At 43.4% G+C, this 13,789-nt stretch overlaps 1 protein-coding gene across 1 annotated transcript in view; it reads left to right on the top strand.

Annotated features, from left to right (window-relative positions):
- ass1 (argininosuccinate synthase 1) overlaps nucleotides 1-13,789 on the top strand; it is a 34,299-nt gene that overhangs the window by 3,225 nt on the left and 17,285 nt on the right. The window contains exons 3-8 of the mRNA XM_029769363.1: nucleotides 1,227-1,295; nucleotides 5,562-5,750; nucleotides 6,251-6,307; nucleotides 6,438-6,512; nucleotides 9,985-10,055; nucleotides 10,419-10,449. Of these exons, the coding sequence (XP_029625223.1) occupies nucleotides 1,227-1,295; nucleotides 5,562-5,750; nucleotides 6,251-6,307; nucleotides 6,438-6,512; nucleotides 9,985-10,055; nucleotides 10,419-10,449 (492 nt within the window). The remainder of the gene's footprint in view (nucleotides 1-1,226; nucleotides 1,296-5,561; nucleotides 5,751-6,250; nucleotides 6,308-6,437; nucleotides 6,513-9,984; nucleotides 10,056-10,418; nucleotides 10,450-13,789) is intronic.

Genomic DNA, 13,789 nt, shown 5'->3' with positions numbered 1-13,789 from the left:
GACAGTGAAGGGTTGATTGTCAAGGGCAATGAATTCCATTATCTTGGTGTTAATGGATTTTGCCTTTGAGTTGTCTCGCTGAAATTTTCTTACTCTTTCAAATGACTGTTCGATCCACACAGCAGACATTGTGGGCTAGGTTAGGAATGCTGTGTTGCACGTGTAGCACAACATTTTACGCGGCGTCATTACATCATGTACCTACGTTATATAGGTATGCACGTCAGCTTTGATATCGGTTTTGCACATCGGCGTTAAACTAGACATCGGGCCGATGTTGGCATTTTAGCTAATATCGGCAGATACTGATATACATCATGCATCCCTAGTAAATAAGGTATTTCTGTTTTCGCTTTGTCATTATGGGGTGTTGTGTATAGATTGCAGAGGATTTAAAAAATATATAATCCATTTTAGATTAAGGCTGTTACGTAACAAAATGTGGAAAAAGTCAAGGGGTCTAAACTTTCTGAAGGCGCTGTAAGTTAATGGCAGAAATCCTGCGGTTGCCGGCTCACTCCGCACCCGATTTTCCGTCTTAGTCTTAGTTTAGTTTAGTTTATGAACTGTTTAAAAGAAAAAAAGACATTGTTAATCTGCAATCTCAGCAGAGAACCCCCTATGATATTCATGGAGCAGCAGTGCGCTGCTAGACTGTGTGGAAGCATGTCAGTGTTATCATGTATAGATGTGACCTGAATGTTAAAATGGTGGGCGATGGGACTTCAGCAGCCAATCCGTGACAAGCAATGGCTTTGGTCCCTGGCGAGAAGGACCGGGGATGAAGACACAGGCCTTTTTTCAATTAAATTTGCTCAACTCCTGAGTCCTCTCTCCTCCGTCCTCTCTGGCCTCCTTTTGAAAAAAGTCAAAGGTAATTGAGGAGAAGCAGCAAGAAGAGGGAAAGTGGAAAAAAGTATGCTTGTGTGAAATGAGACTACTTCTCCAATCGCGTCAACAAATTTAGCTAGTTGTGCAAGACATTTTATACATAGAAGGATAAGTAGCATATTGTTTTTAAATGTTTGCATGCTCTTCTCCTTTGAGAAAATAGCTGATTCAAAGAGGTTATGGCAGAATTCAAAACTCTGATTTTCTGACTAAGTGCTCTCGTAAAAAACATGCTAATGAAGTTTGGAGAACATTAAACATTTTCACTGAAACACTGCTGTAGTATAATATGTTAGGCACCAGTTGATTAGATGTAACAAACTCTCTTCTTGCAGGCCAATATTGGACAAGAAGAGGACTTTGATGCTGCAAAGAAGAAAGCAGAGAGTCTTGGAGCAAAGAAGGTAAAAAGCTGAGTCTAAGCATCATGACATTGCTAAGACATGGTATCTTAGTGGTGTGGAGGACACGGTAGAAAAGGTTAAAGAGGAGTTTCAGGATCTGGTTGAAGTAACAGTGCAGTAGAATCTCTTGCGGATACAGTACAAATACACAAAAATTATAAACAAGAAATGCATAGGCTAATAGTACCAGAGGCTAAAAAGCCAATAGCATGGTGGCAACAACAACAAAACATGACTAAAAGGAGCAAATTCTTCTTCTGAGTCTCAAGATTAGTCATTCTGAATTACATACAGTGCCGTCAAAGTATTTGCCCTTTTCTGATTCTCTTTTTTTGCATATTTTTGATACTGAATGTTGTCAGATAAAAGGAACCTGAATTTACAAATAACAAAAATATATGTTATTTATTTCATTAACAAAGTTATGCAATACCCAATTCCCCTGTGTGAAAAAGTAATTGCCCCCTTACTAGAGGTCGACCGATTATGACTTTTCACCACCGATACCGATTAATCGGACGATTTTTTTTTCATAATTTTTTTTATTTATTTTTAATAATGACAATTACAACAACACTGAATGAACACTTATTTTAACTTAATATAATACATAAATACTATCAATTTAGCCTCAAATAAATAATGAAACATGTTCAATTTGGTTTAAATAATGCAAAAACAAAGTGTTGGAGAAGAAAGTAAAAGTGCAATATGTGCCATGTAAAAAAGCTAACATTTAAGTTCCTTGCTCAGAACATGAGAACATGTGAAAGCTGGTGGTTCCTTTTAACATGAGTCTTCAATATTCCCAGGTAAGAAGTTTTAGGTTGTAGTTATTATAGGAATTATAGGACTATTTCTCTCTATACGATTTGTATTTCATATACCTTTGACTATTGGATGTTCTTATAGGTACTTTAGTATTGCCAGTGTAACAGTATCGCTTCCGTCCCTCTCCTCGCTCCTACCTGGGCTCGAACCAGGAACATATCGACAACAGCCACCCTCAAAGCAGTGTTACCCATGTAGAGCAAGGGGAACAACTACTCCCAAGTCTCAAAGCGAGTGACGTTTGAAACGCTATTAGCGCACACCCGCTAACTAGCTAGCCATTTCACATCGGTTACACCAGCCTAATCTCGGAGGTTGATAGGCTTGAAGTCATAAACAGCGCAATGCTTGAAGAATTGCGAAGAGCTGCTGGCAAATGCACGAATGTGCTGTTTGAATGAATGCTTACGAGCCTGCTGCTGCCTACCATTGCTCAGTCAGACTGCTCTATCAAATATCAAATCATAGACTTAATTATAACATAATAACACACAGAAATACGAGCCTTTGGTCATTAATATGGTAGAATCCGGAAACTATCATTTCGAAAACGAAACGTTTATTATTTCAGTGAAATACGGAACCGTTCCGTATTTTATCTAACGGGTGGCATCCCTAAGTCTAAATATTCCTGTTACATTTCACAACCTTCAATGTTATGTCATAATTATGTACAATTCTGGCAAATTAATTACGGCCTTTGTTAGGAATAAATGGACTAAACACAGTTTGCAATGAGTCAGGCGGCCCAAACTGCTGTATATACCCTGACTGCTTGCACGGAATGCAAGAGAAGTGACACAATTTCCCTAGTTATAAGAAATTCATGTTAGCAGGCAATATTAACTAAATATACATTTACATTTAAGTCATTTAGCAGACGCTCTTATCCAGAGCGACTTACAAATTGGTGCATTCACCTTATGATATCCAGTGGAACAACCACTTTACAATAGTGCATCTAAATCTTTTAAGGGGGGGGGGGGTTAGAAGGATTACTTTATCCTATCTCAGGTATTCCTTAAAGAGGTGGGGTTTCAAGTGTCTCCGGAAGGTGGTGATTGACTCCGCTGTCCTGGCGTCGTGAGGGAGCTTGTTCCACCATTGGGGTGCCAGAGCAGCGAACAGTTTGGACTGGGCTAAGCGGGAACCGTGCTTCCTCAGAGGTAGGGGGGCCAGCAGGCCAGAGGTGGATGAACGCAGTGCCCTTGTTTGGGTGTAGAGCCTGATCAGAGCCTGAAGGTATGGAGGTGCCGTTCCCCTCACAGCTCCGTAGGCAAGCACCATGGTCTTGTAGCGGATGCGAGCTTCAACTGGAAGCCAGTGGAGAGAGTGGAGGAGCGGGGTGACGTGAGAGAACTTGGGAAGGTTGAACACCAGACGGGCTGCGGCGTTCTGGATGAGTTGTAGGGGTTTAATGGCACAGGCAGGAAGCCCAGCCAACAGCGAGTTGCAGTAATCCAAACGGGAGATGACAAGTGCCTGGATTAGGACCTGCGTCGCTTCCTGTGTGAGGCAGAGTCGTACTCTGCGAATGTTGTAGAGCATGAACCTACAGGATCGGGTCACCGCCTTGATGTTAGTGGAGAACAACAGGGTGTTGTCCAGGATCACGCCAAGGTTCTTAGTACTCTGGGAGGAGGACACAAGGGAGTTGTCAACCGTGATGGCGAGATCATGGAACGGGCAGTCCTTCCCCGGGAGGAAGAGCAGCTCCGACTTGTCGAGGTTCAGCTTGAGGTGGTGATCCGTCATCCACACTGATATGTCTGCCAGACATGCAGAGAGAAATATGCAGGTTTAAAAATATATACTTGTGTATTGATTTTAAAGAATGGCATTGATGTTTATGGTTAGGTACATTGGTGCAACGATAGTGCTTTTTTCGCAAATGCGCTTGTTAAATCATCACCCGTTTGTCGAAGTAGGCTGTGATTCGATGGGAAATGAACAGGCACCGCATCGATTATATGCAACGCAGGACACGTTAGATAAACTAGTAATATCATCAACCATGTGTAGTTAACTAGTGATTATGTTAAGATTGATCGTTTTTTTATAAGATAAGTTTAATGCTAGCTAGCAACTTACCTTGGCTTCTTGCTGCCCTCGCGTAACAGGAAGTCAGCCTGCCATGCAGGCTCCTCGTGGAGTGCAATGTAAGGCAGGTGGTTAGAGCATTGGACTAGTAACCGGAAGGTTGCAAAAATGAATCCCTGAGGTGACAAGGTAAAAATCTGTTGTTCTGCCCCTGAACAAGGCAGTTAACCCCCGTTCCTAGGCCGTCATTGAAAATAAGAATGTGTTCTTAATCTGACTTGCCTAGTTAACTTCTCTAGGGTAGGGGGCAGTATTTTGACGTCCGGATGAAAGGCGTGCCCAAATTAAACTGCCTGCTACTCAGGCTCAGAAGGTAGGAAATGCATAGTATTAGTAGATTTGGATAGGAAACACTCTGAAGTTTCTAAAACTGTTTGAATGATGTCTGTGAGTATAACAGAACTCATATGGCATGCAAAAACCTGAGAAAAATCCCTCAAGTCTAAATAAAAATGTAAAAAAAGCAACATATTTTAAGTTTTTGAATAGCCTAGTCAAAGTCAAGACTTATTCCCAATTGAGCTGTTGTGGCAGGACTTGGAAAACCACAAATGTCGTTGAGTTACAACAGTTCTGCATGGAAGTTAGCCAAAATTCGTGGAAGCGTTTGGTTGGGGCTAAAGGTGGTAGAACCAGTTATTGAGTGTTATGGGAAAGTTACTTTTTCACACAGGGACAATGGGTGTTGTCTAACTTTGTTTATGAAATAAGTATGTCATTGTTGTGTTATTTGTTCACTCAGGTTCCATTGATCTAATATTAGGTTTTGGTTGAAGATCTGTTAATATTCAGTATAAAAAAATATGCAAAAGTCTAGAAAATGAAAAAGGGGTCAAATTATTTCACGGTACTGTATGTATATATGCAAAAATAAAAATACATTTAGACGTTGGTTGATATGAAACTGATACAACTTTCAATTGAACAATGAGAACAGTGATACATTTGCTACTTTGGGTACAGAGTGATGAGCCAGTTTAAGGTTGGATTGTCAGTTCTTGATGTCTAGAATTATGTGTCCTGACATCTGGGTCACAGAGTTACGGGAAATGATTAAGCAGGCAAATCGTATTTTGATTGTTATCAAAGATAAGTGAGGATATGAGGTCTGGGTTGTCGTCTTCTTAGCAGCTAACACTGGGAGAGGTCTGCGCTCTTTCTGCCTTGCCAGTTAAGAGTTGTAAGCAAAAGTTTCTCAACACAAAGCAAAGCCATTGCAGGTGAACTCAACTGACTGCGCTTGTGTATTAAGATTGTCAAAGGAGCATTTAGTGAAATATTGTTGACGTAAGTTTTACAACGAATGGTTCAAGTGTAACCTTCCTCCATGTATAGGTGTTCATCGAGGACCTGAGGGCAGAGTTTGTGGAGGAGTTCATCTGGCCGTCGGTCCAGGCCAGCGCCATCTACGAGGACCGCTACCTGCTGGGCACTTCAGTGGCCCGGCCCTGCATCGCCCGCCGCCAGATCCAGATCGCACGCCAGGAGGGCGCCCAGTACGTCTCCCACGGGGCCACGGGAAAGGTGAGGGGTCAATCAACAAGGAGAGAGCCCGAGATGAACCCGGAAAGCTAGCAAATTAGCAAATTGTTGACATCTGCCAAGGTTCATTTTAGATGTTTGTCTGTTTTGTTGAAATCTGAATGTTTTCCCAATTTAGCTTTTGGAGTGAGTGGGAAGGTCACATTCAAATAGCCCTAAGCTACCACAATGGCATTCATTAGTCAGCCACCAGTCTTACGATACTGTGGGGAGAAGTATTGTCCCTGCTCCAACTGTAGATGGAGACAAATGCCACTGAATTGAGCCTTCAACTAACAGTAACTGCAAGAAGTCACTCACTGGAAGCTTGTCAGTTTATATGCTTTTTCAACTACCATTGGAAGTGATTTGAACCTTAACTTGTCTTAGGTGAGTGAGAAATCATCTGCTTGATTATCTCTCTGTCTTTGCTAGTAGTTTTCAGATTTTTTCTGAACATGTTACTAGTGTTTTGTGTCTGAATGGTTAACTGTGGCTTTCAGGGCAACGATCAGATCCGATTCGAGCTCACCTGCTATGCCCTCTACCCTGAGGTTAAGGTGAGTTCTGTCTTCCCCAGCCCCTCTGCATTAACACATGATGACTGTCCCATCATCCAACATTACTTCAGATAATGCACCATACAAATGACATGCGTAACCCTCGCTCGGCTCTCTGTCTCCCGCTCAGATTATTGCTCCATGGAGGATCCCTGAGTTCTACAATCGCTTCGTTGGGAGGAAGGATCTGATGGAGTATGCCAAGGTAACACTTCCACATGATAGGATCACTTCATAACATGTTGCCTGGCAGTGAGTGTGTGATAGGATCTCTTCATACACATTAGGGATGTGACTTATGTAAACAATTGAAAGTTTAAACTGCCATTTTTAAATGGTTTAAATGATTTTTTAAAGTATTAAATAACGTGAATTCACAATTCACATTTGGTCCTGTGTGTGACCGCTAGGGGGCAGTGCCGTTCAATCTAGCGCAGTCCTGACTACCAAACAGACGGCAATCACCTTACTGCTGTCCCCCTCCCACTCAACAATGACGGTAGTTAATGCCATTTTAGGTTCTCTGCTGTGTCCCTCTCCTCCATGTTCTCAGTTGGCAGTACATGTCCCACTTCTCATCACTGTGATGGCTCGCTGCAGTGATGCATGACAGCGTGTTCATAGACCTCTGACAATATGTTGTTAACACCACGTATGGTTTTTGAAAGCTTGCCCTTTGTACTTGCAGAGCAATCATTGTACAATTTCTCCATCCGGGCCGTCACGTTTTTTTGGCATCTTGTAGTCTGGTTCTAGATATGCCATCAGTGCATTGAAGCCTACGTCTTTACCATTGACAGTGGCTGCATATCAACTGCAATAATTTCTGTAATCAGCACTGTGATTTTCTCACTCCATCCGTTATCACACTGCTGCCAGCAACGGCTTGGGTCTCGCGATGCCTCCCTTTTCAGATGGTTAAGCGTTGCAACTATCCTGCCACTATAGTTCAATTCCACCTCGCATTTATTTTACCACTTTCTCATTTAACTTCTCAAAGTATTGCAATACAGGGCTTCGCTGCTCTCACGTCCCTGTCTGACTCTGCCACTTTCCCAACTGTAAACAACGATGACGTGCTGAGCGCATTATATCCGTGGCAAATCATTTGAAAGATGCATATATCCTCCAACAAACATTACAGCATCGTTGCGTAACCTGCTGACCAGACCGCTCGCGCGCGTGCATCCGCCATTGCGCTCATGTTGATTTTTGTCCACCCACACCAGACGCGATCAGGATATGCAACTATATTAATTTGTAGACAAGTCGAAAAGCGTTAAACATTTATGGCAATTTAGCTACCTAGCTTGCTGTTTGTTGCTAGCTAATTTGTCCCGGGATATAAACATTGGGTTGTTATTTTACCTGAAATACACAATGTCCTCTACTCCGACAATTAATCCACAGATAAAAGGGTAAACCGAGTTTGTTTCTAGAAATATATTCATTGGACTTTATATTGTGTTTGGCAACCAACTTTAAGGTGCACTACCACTACCAACTGGACTGGAGAGTGGACCTCAGTTCATCTTTCAATCACCCCCGTGGGTATATGCCCCGTAAAAACAAATGAGGGCATGGGACGTGGGTATATGCTCCTAAAAACCAATGAGGAGATGGGACGTGGGTATATGCTCCTAAAAACCAATGAGGAGATGGGACGTGGGTATATGCTCCTAAAAACCAATGAGGAGATGGGACGTGGGAATATGCTCCTAAAAACCAATGAGGAGATGGGACGTGGGAATATGCTCCTAAAAACCAATGAGGAGATGGGACGTGGGAATATGCTCCTAAAAACCAATGAGGAGATGGGACGTGGGAATATGCTCCTAAAAACCAATGAGGAGATGGGCCGTGGGTATATGCTCCTAAAAACCAATGAGGAGATGGTACGTGGGAATATGCTCCTAAAAACCAATGAGGAGATGGTACGTGGGAATATGCTCCTAAAAACCAATGAGGAGATGGGCCGTGGGTATATGCTCCTAAAAACCAATGATGAGATGGGCCGTGGGTATATGCTCCTAAAAACCAATGAGGAGATGGGACGTGGGTATATGCTCCTAAAAACCAATGAGGAGATGGGACGTGGGTATATGCTCCTAAAAACCAATGAGGAGATGGGACGTGGGTATATGCTCCTAAAAACCAATGAGGAGATGGGCCGTGGGTATATGCTCCTAAAAACCAATGAGGAGATGGGCCGTGGGTATATGCTCCTAAAAACCAATGAGGAGATGGGACGTGGGTATATGCTCCTAAAAACCAATGAGGAGATGGGCCGTGGGTATATGCTCCTAAAAACCAATGAGGAGATGGGACGTGGGAATATGCTCCTAAAAACCAATGAGGAGATGGGACGTGGGTATATGCTCCTAAAAACCAATGAGGAGATGGGACGTGGGAATATGCTCCTAAAAACCAATGAGGAGATGGGACGTGGGAATATGCTCCTAAAAACCAATGAGGAGATGGGACGTGGGAATATGCTCCTAAAAACCAATGAGGAGATGGGACGTGGGTATATGCTCCTAAAAACCAATGAGGAGATGGGACGTGGGAATATGCTCCTAAAAACCAATGAGGAGATGGGACGTGGGAATATGCTCCTAAAAACCAATGAGGAGATGGGACGTGGGTATATGCTCCTAAAAACCAATGAGGAGATGGGACGTGGGTATATGCTCCTAAAAACCAATGAGGAGATGGGACGTGGGTATATGCTCCTAAAAACCAATGAGGAGATGGGATGTGGGTATATGCTCCTAAAAACCAATGAGGAGACGGGAGAGGCAGGACTTGCAGCGCGTCAAGCAAGCGTCACAAATAGAACCAAGTTCTATTTCAGCGACTGGCTATGCAGACGTGTGGGTGCAATGAATTAAATAACGTGTATGTGTACATTTATTTTACAAAGCACGAAACGCGAGCGGTGTGGTCAGCATGTTAGGCATTTTGTTAAATTGTTATTTTTCCTTTCATTATGATGATCGGAACCTGTACTGTGATTAGAATTTTGTTTGCTCCGCCATTTCCTGGTTGCTAAAATTCTAGTAGTTTGCCTAATTTCAGTTTATGTGACAAGCGAATGTAGTGTAGAGAATCATTGTACCATCTAAACCGCTGTGAAATATTTTGTTGCATAATCCAAAATATTGTGTTTTCAGCAGTTTGAAGTTGGTGTACAAAACCGATAGTAAAAGATGCAAGATTATTTTTTTTTTAAATGCAAGATTCCAATGTCATTTAAACATTCACACCCCTGATACACGTTGCCTGACAGTGAGTCTATGATAGGTTCTCTTCATAACATGTTGCCTGGCAGTTTGTCTATGAGGTGGTGTTCTCCACAATGCCCACTAGAGGGGGATCAGGGCCTTTTAGTGAGCTGAAAGTCCCATGTGTGCGTCAGTCACCATTTTATCAAGCTTTTCTCCCTTCCCATGATTTTATTTTACAACGTTGAACTCAAATAAATAATGGAATGACCAGATTTTTAAGACAAATCAACAATCACAATTGTTAAAGAACAGCTGGAGGTGATATGATTGGTTTAACTATTCAGAATTGAGCAGATAAAAATGTATTGCTCAGAGTGGTCTCAGTTGAAGTGTCACCCAGTTAATATACTGTTATCATTGACTCTTCTCTGACCTTTCCATCACCCCCAGAAACATGGCATCCCTGTGCCCGTCACCCCTAAAGCACCCTGGAGCATGGATGCCAACCTCATGCACATCAGGTGAGAAGAACACCAATGATGCTCACAATACTTCCTGGTTCATTTAAGGTTGAAGAAAATACTTTTTTTTTTTTTACAAGAAAAGTTAGTAACTTTCAGGCGTTATTGGCCGTTTTTGGTCATTTGTCTCCCACATTAGCTATATCCTGTAGAGCAGTGCATCCCAACTCCGGTCCTTGAGTACCCCCAACGCCACACATTTTTGTTGTCTCCCCGGACAATGACGCCTGATTCAACTTATCAAGGGCTTGATGATTAGTTGAAAAATAGATTTAGGTGTGCTTAGTTGGGAAACACTGCTGTAGAATGACAAAGGGAATGAATGTGTTCACCAACATACCTTCTCATTGTCTTTTTCAACAGCTACGAGTCTGGAATACTGGAAAATCCCAAGGTAAGATCTTCTGCATGCATGAGCAGTTATGGCCCCTAACATCTCACCATTCATCCCAGTGTCAGATTCAGCAGGTTGTTCATCTCACCTCCTGCTGTCTCTGAATCACAACAGCAAACTTTTCAAGAGTATCAGGATGGATACATGGTATCAGCTAATCATTGACCATACAGTATCTATCACATCCTTTGTCCTCCTGCTCTTATTCAACATTTCTCTCCATAGTCAACCTGCCTGGTAGTTTATAGATTCTCCCTGTTTCACGTTTTCTTTTTTTTACAGTATAGATTATTGTGTTGTAGTATGTACAAAGCAATAGCTGATAGGAGTAGAGTTGTGAAATAACTTTCCCAAAACGTTTTTCCTGAAATCCTGGTTAGGGGATTCACAGATTTCCTGCTTATTTCCTCCTAAATTCCATGATTTTTCCAACCAGGATTTCTGGAAAACCAGGGGATTTGGGGAAAGTTACTGGAATTTTGCAACCCTAGATTGGAGAGTCTATTGAGATAAAGTTAAGAGGAAGGAAGAGTCCCCCCCCAATCTCTTATATTGGCACCAGCACAGACGAACCAAACCCTGAGCCCACAGTGAGAGAGAGAGAGTTTGATCTCTTCAGGGGTCAGAGGTCAAGGCTGTACACAAAGGTCACCCTTGACGACTCAAACCTCATCCCTCCTTGTTGTCTCTTCTCACCCTAAACCTTGCCGAGCCTGGGAAGAGCCTGGGACACACAGACACTGACTTGTCATCAGAAACGGCTCGCATAATTCCCGATTTCATGGGAGCCGGGGGAAGGGTTAGGGCAGCGCGCCCAGCTGGGCCTCCTGGGTCCCCCCGGCTCTTGGGGGACCATTGTTTCTGGTTGCGCCGCCGCAGGCTGCAACGTGGGAGGGACCCATTTCACCGTGACACCAGAATGTCACCAGTAACAGTAAAGTACAAAGGCGGGCAGACAGATGAGCGTCCCAATGGACGGGGTGTAAGGGAGGCGAGGGGTCCCCCGCTTTTGGATTGGCGGGGCAGGGGCAGAACTGTAACGCAGGCTTTTCTCTCTCCAACGCTCGCCCTGTGGAGAAATTCATCCTGAAAAGAAACGACTCAATAGCATAGCGATGTGTAGTATGACAGTATTGTGTAATTGATTTAATTCATGGTTTTAGTCCCATTTACTTTCACAATGAATTTATCAATGGAATTAAATGCGATGAAATATTTATGGTGGAGGAGATACAAGTGATAAAGGGATTTGAATACATTACTCAGGGCGTGTTATGATCCATTTAAGATTGAACAGACTGTAATAATTCAGTCATTTGCTCCGTTTCTGCTCCCATAGGAGATTATTTGAGATAATACACATTTTCTTAGTACTTTAAACGTTTTACTTTTGATGTGTGTGTCAATTTAAAACCTTTTCAGGCTTCTAAGAAACCTTACTGTAAATTGAATGTACAGCCCAGATGGTAATACTACATCAATGTACTATGTAATTATTAACCTCTTCTCAACATATGCACCCGAACATGACTGTCCGTGAGGAGATATTGAAAAGGTCATCTCAACCTTCCAGTTCTCAGCTGGGCATCTGCCTCCTAGGAGTCCAGTTACCCCCCCCCAAGGCCTGAGCAGACTCCCTCCATTCACAGTGCCTCTCCGCCCACCTGTAAACACAATGGCTCCACTCTCCCCACACACAGATTAGGAAATGTCCAAATGGTCGCTCATATGTTCCTTCTGAGATAAGGCAGCCAGGGTCAGGTTGCACTGTGGTTATTACCGTACCACTAGCTGGATTCTCTCCCGTTACCCCAGAGGTTAGCCTTTAGCTACACCGCTAGGCTACATTGTCTTTATCCGCTCACATTTGACGTTGTTCTTCTAGCCAGTTTTACTGGATTAGGAGCAACCAGAGGATTAAAGTTTCTGTGAATGATGGAATTTTGATGATGCATATTTTTTTTGAACACATTGCAATTTAAGGACGAGCATTTCAACTCCTTAAAGATTAAACCCTATGTAACAGATCTACCATTTGCCTTATCGATAACATGTTTTAGCTGCTTTGCTGATCTGATCAAACTTGTATAAATAACGTGAAGCTATTTCACTTGAAAAGGCTATCTAGTTGTCCTGAAACACAACCCAATATCCTCTGTGCTGTCAGTTGACCGGTCAGGGGCCGGGTCCCTGGGGCAGTGTGACACTCGTCAGCAGTCATTAAAACATCACCTCTGTCTAAATGATAGTCCCTGGCTTTGGCTGGACTTCCCCTGGCCCGGTAGCCCAGTAGGAGTGAACGGCAGCGATGTTGTGTGGTAAACCCCGAGCCCCTTTGATCAGGCCCTGGGCCCACTGGTATTGACTAAAGAGGTGGTAGCGGAACAGACGGTGTTGTTACACAGAGGAAATGACCCGGCCCATGACGCAGCTGCCTAGGGGGAAGGATGCGTTGGATGGTGTGTGTAGGTGTCTTTTCAAGCACGGAGGGTTAGATTTGTCATGCAACCTTCTCGCCCCTGGGTCAGATGGTTGGGTCTGACCTATTATAGAGCTCTCTGTCAATCTATTTATCTCTGTTTTAGTTCCTATCTTATAGTTTGTGCTTGTTACTAGTATTGCCTTTTGGGCAAAGCTGTTGGTAGATACTGTAGACAAAAGTTATTTATTGATAATTTATTGGTCAATTGCACACAAGGTTCAACCAAAATTGTACTTCCGCTTCCAACCCCCCTGAAATACACGCATACACAGGTTTTGGAGAGGTGCGGGGGCTACCGCACTGGATACCTGGGGAGCTGTTGTTGTGAGGGGTTAAGTGCCTTGCTCAAGGGCACAACGACAGGCAAAGGCATCTAGGATTTGATACAGCAACCCTCCAGTTGCCAGCTCACTTCCCGGCAGATTTTTCCCGACTGACCCGGGTTTCGAACAGGCCAGCCTCCGGTTGCTGGCTCGCCTCTCTAACCGCTAGGCTACCTGCCGCCCCATGATACAGCCAATGATAATGTTAACCAAATGTAGCTGGGTGTTAAACATAAAAAATTGTCCACACAAATCAGATTTAATAGATTCTCAATGTGCCATGTTTGCAAATGGCATTTTAAAGACACGGCCTGACTTTAGACGTGGTGATTTAAGTGTCAGTTCCAAACCAGTGGGCCAGATTTTCTTCCAGCCCCCCCCCCCCCCCACTCTCTCCCCACCTCTGCCTTTTCTTTGGAGGCCACCGGACTCGATTGAAAGGCAATGAGGCAGCTAACGTGTGGAAAGATAGAAATTTACTCACTTTAAGTTCATGCTGCCACAGCCCTCTTTCTGGGGGCCGCATTGAGTGGGA

Source organism: Salmo trutta, chromosome 12 (genome assembly GCF_901001165.1).
Source record: "Salmo trutta chromosome 12, fSalTru1.1, whole genome shotgun sequence".
NCBI lineage: Eukaryota > Metazoa > Chordata > Actinopteri > Salmoniformes > Salmonidae > Salmo > Salmo trutta.
The sequence above is the reverse complement of the archived record's forward strand: the minus strand, read 5'-3'. Positions and strand labels throughout refer to the sequence as shown.